The sequence below is a fragment of the Saimiri boliviensis genome, chromosome 11 (genome assembly GCF_048565385.1).
Source record: "Saimiri boliviensis isolate mSaiBol1 chromosome 11, mSaiBol1.pri, whole genome shotgun sequence".
NCBI classification, from domain to species: domain Eukaryota; kingdom Metazoa; phylum Chordata; class Mammalia; order Primates; family Cebidae; genus Saimiri; species Saimiri boliviensis.
Window position 1 is genome coordinate 18,066,212 of NC_133459.1, and position 18,196 is coordinate 18,084,407.

At 45.1% G+C, this 18,196-nt stretch overlaps 1 protein-coding gene across 1 annotated transcript in view; it reads left to right on the top strand.

Moving 5' to 3' along the window:
* MICOS10 (mitochondrial contact site and cristae organizing system subunit 10) overlaps positions 1–4,285 on the top strand; it is a 29,877-nt gene extending 25,592 nt beyond the window's left edge. The window contains exons 2-4 of the mRNA XM_003934936.4: positions 116–163; positions 1,165–1,274; positions 4,168–4,285. Of these exons, the coding sequence (XP_003934985.1) occupies positions 116–163; positions 1,165–1,274; positions 4,168–4,182 (173 nt within the window). The 3' untranslated portion in view covers positions 4,183–4,285. The remainder of the gene's footprint in view (positions 1–115; positions 164–1,164; positions 1,275–4,167) is intronic.
* Positions 4,286–18,196: the final 13,911 nt, after the last annotated feature.

Genomic DNA, 18,196 nt, shown 5'->3' on the forward strand with positions numbered 1-18,196 from the left:
AATTCTCTGCCAAATTATGAAAAAATCTGTTTTATAATGTTTACATTTAAGCAGTGTTAATGTTATCGTTGTGAAGTTACTGTTATGAGATTTGTCATTTTTTTTCTCTTTGTAGGTACTGGTTTTGGATTAGGAATTGTTTTCTCACTTACCTTCTTTAAAAGTAAGTGTGACTCTTACTGTCTTTTCAACACGGTGTTGTAGTGTATACGTGTATGTAGTAGGGACGCTTCCAGGGGACACACTGGAACCCATCCATTTATGGGGTTAGGTAGACCATTATAAAATGAGTTAGATAAAGAATGTGGACTTGAAAGAGGTCAGAATGGGTCAGGCAGCTCCAGTATTCCCCCTGGGCACTGAGGCAGGGAGCCTGTTATCCTAAATATGATATCATTGCAGAAGCCCGTACTTGATGCCAGTGAGTCATTTGGCCAAGTCTACATGCTCAACTATTTCTAATTAATTGTAGTTTTTTCTAGAGGAATTGAAAATGCAAATCCTGTTGTTAATAGAAACAAGTAGACCAGAAGTACACATACTTCTTGATCAAAAATTCTCCTAAGAAAAAGGCAGGCAATATTCTTTTCATTCTGTGGAAGAACCTCTGAAGTTTGGATATTGAATAGATGCCAAAGGGATCATTTTGACCTCTTCCCATGAAGAACTAGTGGGAAATACTTGACTAGAGAATCATACTTAACACATAATGCTGGTATGAAAGAATCATGTACAGAGTGGCTTAAGTAAACCCCATGACTTACTATTATAATCAAAATATGTAAATATTGGGAAAATGCTTACATCTTTTTAGAATTCATGCATCTTATGGCTATGAAATTAGTTAAAACGAGCAGATGATTAGAACTGATATAAAAAAGTTAAAAGGTTTATCTACTGTTTTAATATTTTACTAATTTTCCTCAAACTTACCAGCATAGGCATTTAACAAATATTTGCTAAATTAAGAACTTTACTAAGTTATACCTCCTCATTTTTGGGGCTATTAATGAAACATTGATAAAAATGTATGGTTATTATAGTCATTAATATGATGCATGTTGAGTATTTATTGAACCCTAAGTGAAATGTATTTAAGAGGATGGGGAGCTTTATCTTCTCTTAATAGTTCCCTATTGGGATTTTCCCTTTTCTGCTCACTAGGAAGAATGTGGCCATTAGCCTTCGGTTCTGGCATGGGATTAGGAATGGCTTACTCCAACTGTCAGCATGATTTCCAGGCTCCATATCTCCTACACGGAAAATATGTCAAAGTATGTACAGAATATATATTTCTCTTTCTTTCAGAAGAAAAGGAGATTTCTCCTGAGCCCCTGAAGAATTCTTTAGACTGTGTGTAATGAGTAAACCATGTGTTGCATTGTGGCACCACTCAGATACTAATTGCTCTTTGGCCTTCAGTGATGTCATCACTGCTTTGGTGCTAAAGTCTCCCCTGTGCCTTCAGATGCATATGTGCATTCAGATATATACTCATATGCTAGCCGATTGGAATTAGGGAACCTGCTTGAACGTGTATCATCAATGGTAAGGTAGATTGTGTTAACTATCTGTAAGTAGCACTTTTTGTTTAAGATATCAGAGTGCCCTGTAGACATCTCACATGTACTTAAGCTAAACACAAAGACTTCCAGAACTCAGCCATGATTCTGCTTTTTATTAGTTTTTTTTTTTTTTTTTTTTGAGATGGAGTCTTGCTTTGTCACCCAGGCTGGAGTGCAGTGGCGCCATCTCGGCTCACTGCAACCTCCACCTCCTGGGTTCAAGCTTCCCAAGTAGCTGGGATTACAGGTGCCCACCACCATGCCTGGGTAATTTTTGTACGTTAGTAGTCACCACGTTGGCCAGGCTGTGATTCTGCATTTTAATTGAAGAAGGCAGTCTTGTGTGTAAGTCTCACATGATTCTGCCGAAGTCCTGTCTTCAGCTGGATTTTATTTTATTTTATTTATTTACTTGGAACAGAGTATCACTCTACTGCCAAGGCTGGAATGGAGTGGCATGATCTTGGCTCACTGCAGCCTTGGCAAGTAGCTGGGATTATGGGCATGCGCCACCATGCCCAGCTAATTTTTGTATTTTAGTAGATACAGGGTTTCACCATGTTGGCCAGGCTAGTCTCGAACTCCTGACCTCAGGTTATCTGCCCACCTCAGCCTCCCAAAGTGCTGGGATTACAGGTAGGAGCCACCTCGCCCAGCCTTCAGGTGGATTTTTAATGCTGCACACAAGCTGAAAACTTCTTACCCACGCCTCCAAAGGGAATAGGGCAGCAGGCTTCCTCAGGGCTTCATATGTTGCCGTCTTTCCCTTTGCCTTACTTGATGATTAGTTACTATGGGATTTAAGTGACAGGATCATGGGAAGCTGGATGCTCAAGGACAGAGTTGGCACTTATTTTGTATTCCCAGGGCCTAAAACAAAATAATCACTCAAATAAATGTCAAATGAGTGAATGAAGTCAATTATTCTATTAGAGGTAAGTGCTGATGCCCTCAGGCTTCCTAAGGCATATAGCCTTTGCAGCAGCAGCACCCTTTTTGGTGAACAGCTTCACATTCCCTGCATGCACAGAACCCTCAGCTTTTCAAGTGACTTGTGAACAGGGCAGCAGCAGGACTAGTGGAAAGGGCACAGAAGCCAGGAGACCTGCGTTCAAGCCAGTCACTTGCTTCTTGTGTGATCTTAAGTCGTTTCACTTCTGAGCTTCCATTTTCCTCCGTAAAATGAGGGTAATAATTTCTACCTACAGTGTTGTTGTGAGAATTAGACACGAAAATGTTTTTAAGCTGTGAGGTGCTAAATACACAGAAACATTGGTGGTTATAGATAAGGCCAGCCCAAAAAGGGTGATTGACTTGTCTATTGTTCCACTGTAATAACAAGTAGAGTGGAAAATGTGGTACAAATGCATGTCCCAATTCTAGTCAGGAGTTGTTGCCACAAGGGCCACCAAATCTCAAGTAGCAATATCCTGCCACAGCCCTGCACCTGCCATTTTAGAACCTGCTCACACCGTCAGCTGCCTGCAGCCAGCTCATGTGTGCTGGACTGATGGGAGCAGGGGAGCCATCTCTGCACCAAAGCAAGAGTGAGGTCATCACCAGGGACAGTGCAAGGAGAGGCGCAGCTGTGTGGCATCGAAGCCAGCAGCCCGCCTTTTCCACCCCTCCCTGGCTCCTCACTTTCCTGGCACCAGAGCTGATTGTGGAGAGAACCAAAAGGAGCAGAGAGAGAAGCTTCAGGTCTTTTGCTTAAAACATTTCCATTGTTCCAAACTGTGTTGTCAGGGGTAATGGCTCAGGGGTGATTATATGCATATTATGTATTTAATGGCTGGGAGTTACTGTGGAAAATATTGTTCCATTTTTTACATTTGTGTGTCCTGCTCCAAATGGCCTTGTAACTTTATCTGAACTTGAGTCTGTGCCTCGATGTTGTCATCCTCTGCTCCCTGAAAAATGGAGCAAAATCCCAACTTGGGCTTATTCAATGCAGTCCTATTATGATAAGTGCTTCTTGAGTCCCTGATCTGCCCCCAAAACCATCCTGCTTGCTTTATCTTTAATAATCTTTCCCTCTGGACCCCTCAGTGGATTTGTGAGAGGTGTCACTGTCCTCATTCAGCTGATGAGAAAGCAGACTCTGTGTTTTGTTTTTTTAAGAGATGAGGTTTCTCCATGTTGGCCAGTCTGATTTCGAACTCCTGACCTCAGGTGATCCGCCCACCTTGACCTCCCAAAGTGCTGGGATTACAGGCGTGAGCCACTGTGCCCGGCTGAGAAAGCAGACTCTTAACCAGGGTTGAGAAACTTGGCAAGGCCCTGTAGTTCGCAGGCTGATTAGAACCGTGCTCTCCCCACTCCCCTGAGATGCCTTAGACAGGTTTTAGGAATTGTTATCCAGCTCATGGTGGTTTGGCCTGTTCCATTCATTTCCTACTCTTCTCCCTGTAAGATTGGGACTTGGGGGGCACTCTTAGGTGGGGTGTACATAGTCCTGATGTGATACAGTTTTAACGTAACACTGTGATCAGGTTTTGGCCTCTGGCCCTTTGGGTCTGACCTGACATAGCAGAGAGGGTTGTCAGAATGCCGTCTGACTCGCTGTCTGCCGAGTTTTAAGTTGAGTGTCCTTGCTTTACAGGAGCAGGAGCAGTGACTTCACCTGAGAACATCCCAGTGGGAGGACAAGAGATACCATGTTTATTCCTCAGGAATACTGAAGTGCCCTGGAGTAAGCTGCCATTCTTCTGTAACAATGTTATCAGTGATGCTTCAAACTCCAGCACCTGGTTATGTATTTGAAACCAAGTCTGTTTCTTGTTTTGTATTTTCTCTCTGGAAATTGTAAGGAGGTGGTCTTAAATAAATTAAACAAAAATAGGAAGTCCGCTGCCTGGCCTTTGTTTCTTCGGCTTTGGTCTCTGAGCATGAGGAGGACTGTGCGTGAACTGCCAGCAGCTGGAGCCGCCTGCTCACAGCCTCTCTGAGAACCCCCTGAAAGCAATCATTGGGTATTCCTTCCCACTTCCCCCTCATGCATAGTTTTCAGAACTCCTTCCACCTCGTACATCAGAAGTTGAAGATTGCTGCCGCCTGGCCTGATGGAGATGACTGATGTCTTAAGGCGCCTTTCCTTCTGTGGCAGCTCTTCGTGTGTTCTCACCTGGGACCTGGCAGGGCACATCTCAGCTGCGCCTACTGCGAGGAGGTCACACTGCTGCTGTATTAGCAGGGGAGGAAACCTGGCTGTGTGGATGGCCCACTCCATTGATACCAAGTCCTGCAGCTTCGTAGAGCTTTATACAGTTCAAGCTTCAGCTCTGGAGGGCGGAGGAAAGCTCATGGCTCACCCACCTGGCTGGAGGGGCCCGTTTGGGGTTGATTTTATCTTCGTGCAGCAGCTGAGGTTTGAGGACAAAAGGGCCACTTCTAATGTCCCTCTGAGTTTGTTCCTTTGGTTTCACTTGAACCAGGAATGCTAGATGCAAAAGTCATTTCAGCAATTTCTTCAGACAACGTACGGAACCCCAGAGCTCAGCCTTTCTTATTTCTTTTTCCTTATCATAGAATTAAGATAGGCAGGCCCCCATCCCACTTGCCCCTGTATCCTGTAGATGTTGATTGAGCATCTACTATACGATAGGCACTGTTGTAAGCAGCAGAGATTAAATGGATAAAAAGACAGGCTTCTGCCTTTGAGGAGCTTAGAGTCTGACAGAAAGACAGACATGCAAACGAAACTCTGAAGTGTTCTAACGGAGAAGAGAGGTGTGGCCAAAGTACACTGAGAACAAAGGAAAAGGAGCAGCTACGTCTTCTTAGGATGGCCCCACAGGCGATGGAATACCTGCACTGAGACTTGAAGTTGACTGGGGAATCCCGGACAGAAGGAGGGTAGCCTCTGTGCTGGCTCAGGATCACGTAATGTGTGTTATAGCTGGGAAACCGCAAGCAGTTCAGCATAGCCAGGGTGTGCAGAGGCAGGGGAGAGGCGTGAAGGGGGAGGCTGGGCAATAGGGTACAACTCATGTCTGCCTCCAGTTCTGGAACACTGATTAGACCTTAGTTTTTTTTAAAGAGATTTTTTAGAAATAATTTTATTTACAGAAAATTCACAGAGGATTGATAAAATGTCATGAATATAATTATGTTTGCAATAATTAGCAGAATCAGAGCAGATTAATATATAAGGTCACATGGTATATTAGTAATACAAACTAAAGATTAGACTTTAGTTCTTTTTTTTGAGACGGAGTTTCACTCTTGTTACCTAGTCTGGAGTGCAATGGCGTGATCTAGGCTCACCACAACCTCCACCTCAAGCAATTCTCCTGCCTCAGCCTCCCAAGTAGCTAGGATTAAAAGTACTATAGGAAGTATATTCAGGGTAGCAAATGCCCTCTTTCATCCTCCCCACTCCCTTTTCCAGAAAGGTCTGCTAGGCTCTGCCCTACAAACTGTCCAGGCTTCTCTCCTCTCGGCTTGTTTTCATCTTTGGATCATGTGAAGTCCAAAGATGGTCTTAGCCCTAGTCTGGAAGTCATGGCTATAGCCACTTGGCTTGCCATAGCCACATGGCTGTTTTTCACTTGGTCCTCTTCATTCCATGATTAAGACAACCCATGTAATTAAAAGAAAAATAAGGTGCAACCTGTTTCATCCCTTGCACTTGTTTTCTCCCTATTTGCTTTAAAAGTATTTTCCTGGCTGGGCAGAGTGGTTCACACCTGTAATTCCAGCACTTCGGAAGTCCGAGGCAGATGGATCACGAGGTCAAGAAATCAAGACCATTCTGGCCAACGTGGGTGGTCAGCAAACCGAGGAAACAGAGAAACCCTGTCTCTAATAAAAATAAAAAAATTAACTGGGCATGGTGGCACACACCTGGAATGCCAGCTATTCAAGAGGCTGAGGCAGGAGAATTGATTGAACCCGGGAGGTGGAGGTTGCAGTGAGCCGAGATCATGCCACTGCACTCCAGTCTGGCGACAGAGAGACTCTCTCTCAAAAAAAAAAAAAAAAAAAAAAAAAAGTATTTTCCTTCCCCAACTTTTCTGTCATTTTTCCATGAACAAGGTGGCCACAAATTCCCTAGACGTGTTAGCAAAATATGGAGTGGAGAGGGACATTGGAATCAAACTTCTCTATCTCATTAGCTGCTAGGTTTTAGACATTTATTTGGATGGACTTTGGCACCTTGGAAGCACCACTGAAGTGCCCTGGGAAATGGGTCAGCTCTCTGAGGGAATAGTTCTCGACTGAGGCCAGTCTATGGAAGCACTGGCCACTTGCTGTAGTTCTAGAGTGCTTTGTATTCCTGCCTTGTAGCCCTTAGCGGAAGCTGGCCAGAAGCACACTTGATCTTGTCCCCACTCCCTGCCCCCATTTCAGATCAACCTTCAGAAAGTCCCAGCTGGTTGGCAAAGGCAAACATTCTGTGTTACTCTGAAGTTTCATTAGTAATTCAAGTCTTCTGGGGCCCTGTTCCCTTGTGGGCTTGTGCAACTGACTTTGTTTCTTGTCTGCCTTTCTGGAACCAAATCCAAGGAAATTCATGGGATTGGGGAGAGTGATGGGAACCCAGCAGGGCACAGGATGCTAGGATGAAACTGTGGCGCCCCAAATGTGGGCTGCTCTGCCAACATACATAAATACATACAGTCTGAGCTTGACACTGTATAATTTGGCCCAGAACAATATGTATTTTGAGCTCATTTAGGTGAATGACTTTGGAATTCCAAGTACCCACTGGGGAAGCCTTTATCAGGCTGCGTTTGCCTTATGCAGAAGTATGCCTTTGTTCTGAGAAATGGCCTCAGAACACACTCTGTTGAGCTGTCTCCTTTAGTGAGTGTCATCCTCTCCATTTCGAAAGATCCCAGATTCAGACTTGAAGTCCTGCTTGTAGAAAATGCAGGGGTTGGGAATGGAGGAGATGACTGTGTTGGTTTGCTTTTAGTTTTCCCAAACCTCACTGTTTACATTTTTGAAAAATGTAACCAAGCCATAATTGCATTTTACTTGTCGTGGTTCGATCTGACTGTATTGTTGAAGGACTATTTTTGAACCTGTCCAAATAAACTCTGCAAAGTATTTCCACAAGGATATGACTCCATGGCACTTGGACAGCCTTCATCCTGAATGGTACTGAGACACAAATGGTTTCCTGTTGCATGCTTTCTAATTCCCCAAATGCAAACGGGGTGGAAGAGAGAAAGTGGAAATTCTAAGTACCGAAAGGAATGTTAAATTTAGAATAATAAGCTCATCTGGAAGCTATCACCACTTTTTTCTTTAAGTGCGCTGCAAGCATTGCTTCCCCTTGGACACCAAAGCTTGGTATTGGGTAAAGACAGACTTGGACAGGAGCAGGGGAGAAGCCCCATGTCTAATGAGGGCCTCTGTGTGGAGCAAGAGTGAGAGTCAGTGACAACTGCTCCTGCTGTCAAGTGCCTGGACGAGAGGAACCAAGGGAGGGACAGGGCTGTAAAAACAGCAAGGGTGTAAGATTTGGAGTCAGGAGAGTGGATCTAAGTTCCTACTCTACCACTCACTTGCCATGGGACCACAGGAAGTTTCCTTAACCTAAGGGGTTGTTGCAGGCTTGGCCCAGTGGCTAACACCTATAACCCCAGCACTTTCGGGGGGCCGAGGCAGGTGGATTGCTTGAGCCCAGGAGTTCTACACCAGCCTGGGCAACATAGTATGATCCCATCTCTACAAAAAACGCAAGTATTAGCCAGGCATGGTGGAAAACACCTATAGTCCCAGCTACTTGGGAGACTGAGGAGGGAAGATTACTTGAGCCCAGGAGGTTGAGGCTGCAGTGAGCTGTGATCATGCCACTACACGCCAGCCTCGGCGACAGAACGAGACTCTGTCTTCAAACAAAAAACCACACACACACACAAACACACACACGCAGAGTTATTTACTGAGCACATGGTCTTGGAGGGAAGAAGGGGAAAAGACACTGAAGAAAGAGAACTCAAGGAGCTTCCACCTGGGTTGCATAGAACTATTACTGAGCATTTGCATTCAGCATAATCGGCTTCAATTGTTTGACCCTCACTTAAGCAGTTCAGAGCCAGAAGGTGGAGGTGGAGGAAGATGTCAAGAATTCTTGAAGGAGGTGTGAGCAGGGTGATGAATCTTTAATAGGGAAGAAATTGGGGCTAGAAAAAAAGAGCTCATTATCAACTGTCAATCAAGTAAGTCATCTTTATTCCTGGTCTATCCAGTTTGAAATAGGCAGAACATATATCATGAGGCTTAATTTTTACAAGCCTATGATAGAAGTACTATTATCCTCATTTTAAAGATGAAGAAACAGATTTTGGAAGGGCAAATTAACTTGCCCAAGGACAAGTAGGTGAGACGATGCAGGTGTAATTTGAATCTGATTCCGGAGGCCAGACTCTTACCTACTTTCTATGCTGGTCAAAAATCTGTTTGAAGTGGAGGGTCATTTCAAAGGAAAGCAGTTTGATACAGTTTAAACCTGATTTGAGATACTTACACTAGTTAAAATGGATCGGAGCCAGTTTCATTGAGTTTAAGTTAGTAAGAATAAGTTGATCCAATTAGAAGTCAGCTGTATTTGTTTAAAAAAGTAATTCTGGCCAGGCCCGGTGGCTCACGCCTGTAATCCCAGCACTTCGGGAGGCCGAGGCAGGTGGATCACCTGAGGTCGGGAGTTCAAGACCATCCTGACCAACACGGAGAACCTTCATTTCAAAAAAAAAAAAAAAAAAAAAAATACAAAAAGTTAGCCAGGCATGGTGGCACATGCCTATAGTCCCAGCTACTTGGGAGGCTGAGGCAAAAGAATCGCTTGAATTAGGAGGCAGAGGTTGTGGTGAGCCGAGATCGCATCATTGCTCTCCAGCCTGATGACAGAGTGAGACTCTGTCTAAAAAAAAAAAATAATAATAAAAAAAATAATTCCTATGTCTATTAATCAGAAACATAATTGTCACTCAGACCTTTGGGTTACTGATGAGTTTGGCTAAGTCCTTACAAATGTAATAAAGCATCATGACATTTTATTTGCTTACACATCTTAAAATCTATACACTTTTCAATTAGATAATTAGACTTCTTTTTCTTTTTTTCCTTTTTTTTTTTTTTTAAGACAGGGTCTTACTCTGTTGCCCATGTTAGAGTGCAGTGGTGCAATTTTGGCTCACTGCAGCCTTGACGTCCAGGGCTCAGGTGATCCTTCCACCTCAGCCTCCTGAGTAGCTGGGACTACAGGTGCACCCCACCACACTAGGCTAGTTTTGTTTTTTGGGTTTTTTTTTTTTTTTAGACATGGGGTTTCACCACGTTGCCCAGGCTGGTCTTGAACTTCTGGGCTCAAGCAATCCACCTGCCTCAGCCTCCCAAAGTGCTGGGATTTCAGGCATGAACCACTATGCCTGGCCCTGAATTTACTATTTCTTATTATGTGACATTCTATGAGAAATAACTTTCCCTTCTCCCTCATCTATTTAGTCGTTTATCTATATCAATATGGACTCATGGATTCTCATTTTATTCAATTTATTACAATCCATTATTATTAATATTTATTACTCAAATTGTATAGATTTGTCCAGCAGGATCTCTTTCAAATGGGTGTCTGTATCCCTTTGACATATCCACTCCATTCTTGGAACACGAGCTATCACAGACTCTCCATGTATTTGCCCTACCCTAGCCTTGAAATCAGCAATTTCTCCAATTCCTTTTGGTGGGAAGCGGTAGTTAGAAACCAGGCTCTCTAGGTGTGCTCGTTGCTGTTGCTTAGACACACCAATAACTTTGTCCACCTTATAGCCGACAAAGCTACAAAATACGCGAGTCTACGTGTGCGTGTGTATGTGACCTTGATTTCACGCTATCTTAAGTCTAAAACCGAGGGTTTAATTTAGCCTTCCTGCCATCCGTATTTGTAACTCCCTTATCTAACAGTGAGACATGTGGCTCTAGGGATTTGATTTTGAAGGAGCAGTATCTATAAATGAGGTCTCCTTGGCTTCTGTGTGTGTGTGTAAGAGTATAAATGTGCTGTGATTCCCCTCCAGTCTCGGTCTTTGTCTGTCTGCACGTGTATGTGTCTTCCTGTTTCCCATCACTCTTTTCCTTCTAGCTTTTCTGCTGTCTGTATCTCTGATTGTGATCAAGACCTAAAGTACCTTTTTTTTTTTTTTTTTTTTTTTTTGAGACAGAGTCTCTTGTTCTGTCCCCCAGGCTGGAGTACAGTGTCACAATCTCGGCTCACAGCAACCTCCACCTCCCAGGTTCAAGCGATTCTCCTGCCTCAGCCTCCTAAATAGCTAGGATTACAGGCTCCCACCACCATGCCCAGCTAATTTTTGTATTTTTAGTAGAAATGGGGTTTCGCCATGTTGCCCAGGCTGGTCTTCAACTCCCAACCTCAGGTAATCTGCCCACCTTGGCCTCCCAAAGTGATGGGATTACAGACGTGAGCCACCGTGCCCGGCCTAGAGTATATTTTTATTATAATAGTTATGGAGTAGTTTTATTCTATTTTTCAGTTAGGTAGTTGAGTTTAATGTTTTCTATATTTTTATTTTTATTAGTTGTTATAAGTAATGTTTGCTATATTTTTAAAGCCCTTAAATCAACTTGCTTTTTAAGTGGGTGGCTCTGACTGACTGATCATTCCATGGGTCAGTGACTTTCAATCAGAAGAAAGGCTTCCCCAAATTCTTACTATAGAGCACGCACTGTTCCCATCTGAGCTTCCCTGGGTCACTGTGTAATCATGAGAAAGTCACTTGATCTCTCTGGGCCTCATTGTAAGATGGTTGTAATGACCCCTATCCCTTCCTTCCACGTGGTCCAGATGTGAGGTCAGGCACCCTGTGCTTGAGGAGAGAAGTAAAATAACCAGATAAAGAGTTCATTTTGTAATGTAATCAATTATATAATAAATTATGATGGAAAGAATAATCTCCCATCTAAGTGGGAGTATATCCATTATAGTATCACGTGATAGGCTCTTCATACCACAGAAATTAAAGACTCGTCACTGTTCCAGACGTGACCTCCTCTTCTCCCCATGGAAGCAGACTTCATGGATAAAACTCAAATTCTACTTGGTTTACAGGAGAAGTCCTCCTGTCAAGGAATAAAAAAATGATTATAGATCTTCTCTTCATCAGTTTGGATATGTCTCTTGAAGACTAGGAGATAAAGTTACAGAAGGTAATGCTAGAATTTGTCAGTCAGGAGCCACATCTATTAGGGTTTCCTGAAACCTCCACCTGGGCCCCCAAAACCAACCATAAAACTTCTTTCTGGTCTGGACCTGTTATCTGTAAAGCCTCAGTTTGATTGAGGGTGGGGAGCCTTGAGGGATTTCTTTGACCTTGCCAGAATCTCTGCAAGTCTTCCAACTGGACTTCCGGCTTTCAATCTCTCCCTCTCCTACCAGTCTTGGCAATATTTTAGGCACGTTGTTTTCTGCTCAGAAATTTTCAGTGACTCCCCGATGGGCACAGAATATAGGTCTCAATTTCTTTTCCTTTTTTTTTTTTTTTTGTTGAGACGGAGTCTTGCTCTGTCGCCCAGGCTGGAGTGCAGTGGCGTGATCTTGGTTCACTGGAACCTCTGCCTCCTGGGTTGAAGCGATTCTCCTGCCTAAGCCTCCCGAATAGCTGGGACTACAGGCACGCCACCATGCCCAGCTAGTTTTTGTATTTTTAGTAGAGACAGAGTTTCACGATGTTGGCCAAGATGGTCTGGATTTCTTGACCTTGTGATCTGCCCACCTTGGCCTCCCAAAGTGCTTGGATTACAGGCGTGAGCCACTGCGTCCGGCCGTAGGTCCCAATTTCTTAGCGTAGTCTTCGAAGCCATTTAACTCCTATTTCTACCTCACCCCATGTGGAGCAGGAAGAGGCTAAGAGCAGGAGGCTCTGGAGTCAGATGTGTGGGTTTTGAATTCCAATTCTTCCGCTTATTAGCTGTGGGTTCTTGGAAGTTGTTTACTCTGTCAATGCCTTAGTTTCCTCATCCACAAATGGGAACAACCATAATAATACCTGCCTCAAAAGGTTATTACCTGCATGAGAATTAATTAATATTTGAAAAGCCCCTTCATCAGTAACTGACATATACTAATGTTAGACCATTGCCCCCCTCCACATTCTTTTTAATGGAGTCTCCACATGGCAGCCAGTGTTAAACATAAGTTGGATTATGTAATTTCTCTGCTCAGAATTCTCCAATGGCTTCTCATCCCATTTGGAGAAAAAGTCAAAGTCAATACAGTGGACCGCAGGACTCTGCAAGACCTGGCCCTCTTGGTATGTCTCTGACCTTGACCCCCACCCACCCCTCCCTTGCTCCTCTGTCCCAGTCCTCCTGTCGCTGCTGTTCCTGCACACACGGGCCCATTCCCAACCCTGGGCCTTTGTACTTGTTCTTCTCTGCATAGACCTCTCCTCCCCTAGAGATCCATCCATGCAACCTGCTTCTTTGTCTCCTCCAAGTCTTGGCTCAGATGTCACCTCTGCCAGGCATGGTGGCATGTGCTTGTAATCTCAGCACTTTGGGAGGCTGAGGTGGGAAGATCACTTGAGCCCAGGAGTTTGAGACCAGCCTCGGCAACACAGGGAGAGATCCTGTCACTACCAAAAATACAGAAATTAGCTGGGTGTGGTGGCATGCGCCTATAATCCCAGCTACTCAGGAGGCCAAGACCAGAAGATTAGTTGAGCCCAGGAGGTCAAGACCAGCCTGGACAACATGACGAAACCCCATCTCCACAAAACATACAAAAATTAGCCACGCCTGGTGGCACGCACCTGTAGTTTCAGCTACTGGGTGTGGAGTCCGGGGAGGCTGAGATGGGAGGATCGCTTGGGTTGCAGTGAGCCAAGATTGCCCCACTGCATGCACTCCAGCCTGGGCAACAAAGTGAGATCCTGTCTCAAAAGTAAAAAAAGAATGTTGTCTCCCCAGGGAGATCTTCCCTGAACACTTCGGTTTTTCTAACCCTCCCCCTGTCTTGACACACGCAGACCCTAACTCCCTTTCCTGCTTTCTTTTTCTCTGTGGGATTGTATTTACCTATTTTGTTTGTCTGTGTTCTCCCACTAGAACGTAAACTCCCTGAAGGCAGAGAGTTTCATTGGTTTTGTTCACTGCGTTATCCTTAGCACCTACACAGAGCCTGACACAGGCAGGCACTCAGTAAGCATTTGCTGAGTAACTGAATATTCGTATATTAACTCTATTTCAATCAAACTACATATTGATTTATGAAACACCCCTTACGTAGGGGTGACGACTGCATTCAAACAAGGAAGTTCCATTTCTTAGCATGGGCTGCTTTCTTGATGTGCCCAAGTCTTGCTCATATCTTGAGCCCCTGCTCAAATCCCACCTTTTCCAGCAATCCTGTTCTTTTTCCCTTTTTCTTTTTCTTCCTCATCTTTTTTTTTTTTTTTTTTTTTTTTCTTTTTTTGAGACAGAGTCTTGCTCTGTCACCCAGGCTGCAGTGCAGTGGTGCAGTCTTGGCTCACTGCAACCTTCCTGTCCTGGGTTCAAGTGATTTTCTTGCCTCAGCCTCCCAAATAGCTGAAACTATAGGCGCACACCACCATAACCAGCTAATTTTTTTTTTTTGTGTGTGTGTATTTTTATTAGAGACGAGGTTTCACCATGTTGGCCAGGCTGGTCTTGAACTCCTGACTGCAAGTGATCCTCCCGCCTTGGCCTCCCGAAGTGCTGGGATTACAGATGTGAGCCACTGTGCCGGCCCAGCAAGACTTTTCTAGCCACGCCAGCCCCCTGGGAGTTCTTCCTTCTCTGAGCCCCCACGGCTCACATGCCTGGGCACCCTCCTTGTCAATAAGCCTGCCCTTTGCTGATTCATATGCCCGCCCTTCTCCCTTAAAGGGCAGCTCTTAGGCCTTTTCCTGTCTCTAGTACCTTGCACTGTGTTGAATGCTTAGCAAGTAGTCTAAAAAACACTGTTGCTTTAGTCAAAAATTTTTAGGAGGCAAGTAACACATTCCTTCGAGTCAGCTTGAGATTGTGAGATCCTTAAGAAGCTCACAGAATCCAAGGTGAAGAAGAACACTGAGGGGGCATTGGCAAGAACCAAGCCCTCGTCAGCTCCTACAGCAGCAAGTTCTCAAGAATTCTGCCCTAATGGGTTGCAGTTGTCCCATATGGTCCCTATGCCTCTCAGTTCAGAAAGATAGCTTGATAGGCCCAGCCTGGGTCAGGCATCCTCTCTGGTCCAATCACCTTTGTTTAAAATTTTTTTGTGGAGCAGGGTCTCACTAGGTTGTATAGGCTGGTTTTGAACTCCTGACCTCAAAGTGATCTTCCTACCTCAGCCTCCCAAAGTGCTGAAATTACAGGCATGAGCCACTGTGCCAGGCCTTGATTTCTCTTCTTGATTTTTGCTCTCTCACCCTACCTACAAATAGTGTTTTTATTTATTTATTTATTGAGATAGGGTCTTGCTCTATCACCCAGGCTAGAGTGCAATGGTAAGATCATAGCTCACTGCAGCCTCAAATTCCTGGGTTCAAGTGATCCTCCAACCTCAGCCTCCCAAGTAGCTGGGACTACAGGTACATGATGCCACATCTGGCTAACTTAAAATTTTTTTGAGACATTTTTGCTCTTGTTGCCCAGGCTGGAATACAATGGCGTGATCTCGGCTCACCACAACCTCTGCCTCCCAGGTTCAAGTGATTCTCCTGCATCAGCCTTCCAAGTAGGTGGGATTACATGTGTGTGCCACCATGCCTGGCTAATTTTTGTACTTTTAGTAGAACTGGGGTTTCTCCATGTTGGTCAGGCTGTTCTCAAACTCCCAGGTGATGCAACCGCCTCGGCCTCCCAAAGTGCTGGGATTACAGGCATGAGCCACTGCACCTGGCCAATTTTTTAAATTTTGTTGTAGAGACAGGGTCTTGCTATGTTGCCCAGGCTGGTCTCAAACTTTTGGACTCAAGTGATCCTCCTGCCTCAACCTTCCAAAGTGCTGGGATTATAGATATGAGCCACTGTACCTGGCCCTACAAAGAATATTTTACATTTTTCCATGGGGCCAATGAACCATGGAGTCCTTGGGGCCTCGTTCCTGCTCTCCCATCCAGGCCAAGGCCCTCTGTAGCCCTTGAGAGGACAGACTCCAAACTGCAGAACCCATAGCGCATGGCCACCTTTTCCTTCTGCGTCTTCTTCTTCTTTTTTTTTTTTTTTTGAGACGGAGTTTCGCTCTTGTTACCCAGGCTGGAGTGCAATGGCATGATCTTGGCTCACCGCAACCTCCGCCTCCTGGGTTCAGGCAATTCTCCTGCCTCAGCCTCCTGAGTAGCTGGGATTACAGGCACGCGCCACCATGCCCAGCTAATTTTTTGTATTTTTAGTAGAGACGGGGTTTCACCATGTTGACTAGGATGGTCTCGATCTCTTGACCTCATGATCCACCCACCTCGGCCTCCCAAAGTGCTGAGATTATAGGCTTGAGCCACCGTGCCCTGCTCCTTCTGCGTCTTCTAGGCCCAAGATGGGGCCCGAGGCTTCCTGAGCAAGGAGGAAGAGGCTAGAGGACACAGCCCAGAGGGGTGGGCGAAAAATCAGAACACCTGATTCTGGTCCTGGATCTTCCGCTGACTTGCTGAGTGGACTTGGGCAAATCCTTTTTTCCTCTATGAGAAAGGATAATATGGCCAGGTGTCGTGGCTCATGCCTATAATCCCAGCACTTTGGGAGGCCAAGGTGGGAAGATTGCCTGAGGTCAGGAGTTTGAGACCAGCCTGGCCAACATGGCAAAAACCTGTCTCTACTAAAAATACAAAAATTAGCTGGGTGTGGTGGCATGCACCTGTAGTCCCAGCTATTCAGGAGGAGGCTGAGGTGGGAGGACCGCTTGAGCCTGGGAAGCGGAGGTTGCAGTGAGCAGAGATTGTGCCTCTGCACTCCAGCCTGAGTGATAGAGAATCCACCTCAAAACAAAAACAAAAACAAAAACAAAAAACCCACCATAGTAACTGCCAGTTCCTGAGAGCCAAGCATGTGCCAGGCTCTGTGCCTCACATTCACGTCTCTTAGTGAATCCTGGGGATTGGTCCTATTACAATTCCTGTTTTCCAGACGAGGAAACTGAGGCTCAAGAGGTGCAATACTGGAGTAAGGTGAGAACGCTTTGTGCTGAATCCTGGATTTGATCCAGAGCATCTGACTCCAGCGCCTTTTCTGAACTATATATATGAAACCTCCCTGAAATAGCTTTCATTTTATGGAGCACGTGCTGTTTTCCAGGAACTGTGCCGAGCGCTTTGCGTCCATTTATCTTCTTGAATCCTGGCTCCATCTCATCATAATCTCACCTTAAATGTCACCTCGTTGCAATGTTTTCTGTGGCTTCTCAGTAAGTTCATGTCCCCCCACCACATCGCCCACTCTTAGTTCCTTCATAACACCTTTTCTCCTTTTTTTCTTTTAAATTATTATTATTATTATTATTATTATTTTTCAAGATGGAATCTCATTCCATCACCCAGGCTGGAGCGATCTGGGGTGATCTCAGTTCACTGCAAACTTCGCCTCCCAGGTTCAAGCAATTCTCCTGCCTCAGCCTCCTGAGTAGCTGGGATTACAAGCATGTACCACCACGCCAGGCTAAGTTTTGTATTTGTAGTAGAGATGGGGTTTCACCATGTTGGCCAGGGTGGTCTTGAACGCCTGACCTCAAATGATCCACCCACCTCAGCCTCTTAAAGAGCTGGGATTACAGGCGTGAGCCACCATCTTGGGCCAACAGTTCTGTTTTTTTTTTTTTTTTTTTTAGCTGGAGTCTTGCTCTGGTTGCCCAGGCTACAGTGCAATGGTGTGATCTTGACTCACTGCAACCTCCGCCTCCTTGGTTCAAATGATTCTCCTGCCTCAGCCTCCTGAGTAGCTGGGATTACAGGCATGCGCAACCATGCCTGGCTAATTTTGCATTTTTAGTAGAGTCAGGGTTTCTCCATGTTGGCCAGGCTGGTCTTGAACTCCCAACCTCAGGTGATCCATCCACCTTGGCCTCCGAAAGTGCTGGGATTACAGGTGTGAGCCACTGCACCTGGCTCCTTTAAATAAATATTAAACAACTGAACCTGGAACCTTCGTAACACATTATGTGAGACCCACTCATCTGTTTGTTACACAGTCTGCCTCCCTGTGGCAGAACGTAAACTCCTTGGAGGCTGGGACCTTATTGGTCTAGTCTCTTGAGTCCTCAATACCTCTGTGCATGTCTGGCACATCATAGGAACAATAAATATTTGTTGGATAAATGAATGAATCCCAACAACAAATCTAATCTCTGGGAGTACACAGAACTACGAACTGCATTTCATAGATAAGGAAACCAAGGCCCAGGTGTGAAACAACTTTCTCAGGGTCAGAGGGCGATGCAGTAAAAATTTAAACCCTGGGCCTCCCCTGATGAGTCGGAAGGGCTCCTCCCAGCTCCAAACCTGGAAATGTGAATGCTCTTGTCTTTATCGTAAAAAGAGAGGGACTGTGTAGCAACCCTCTGATTCAATGGGCTGGACTGGGAAGGCAGGCCTTTTGCTGGTTTTCATTCTCTTGCTCCAGCGAGAGTGCAGAGGTTTGGACCCCTGTCGAGGCCAGACTGACAGGATTAG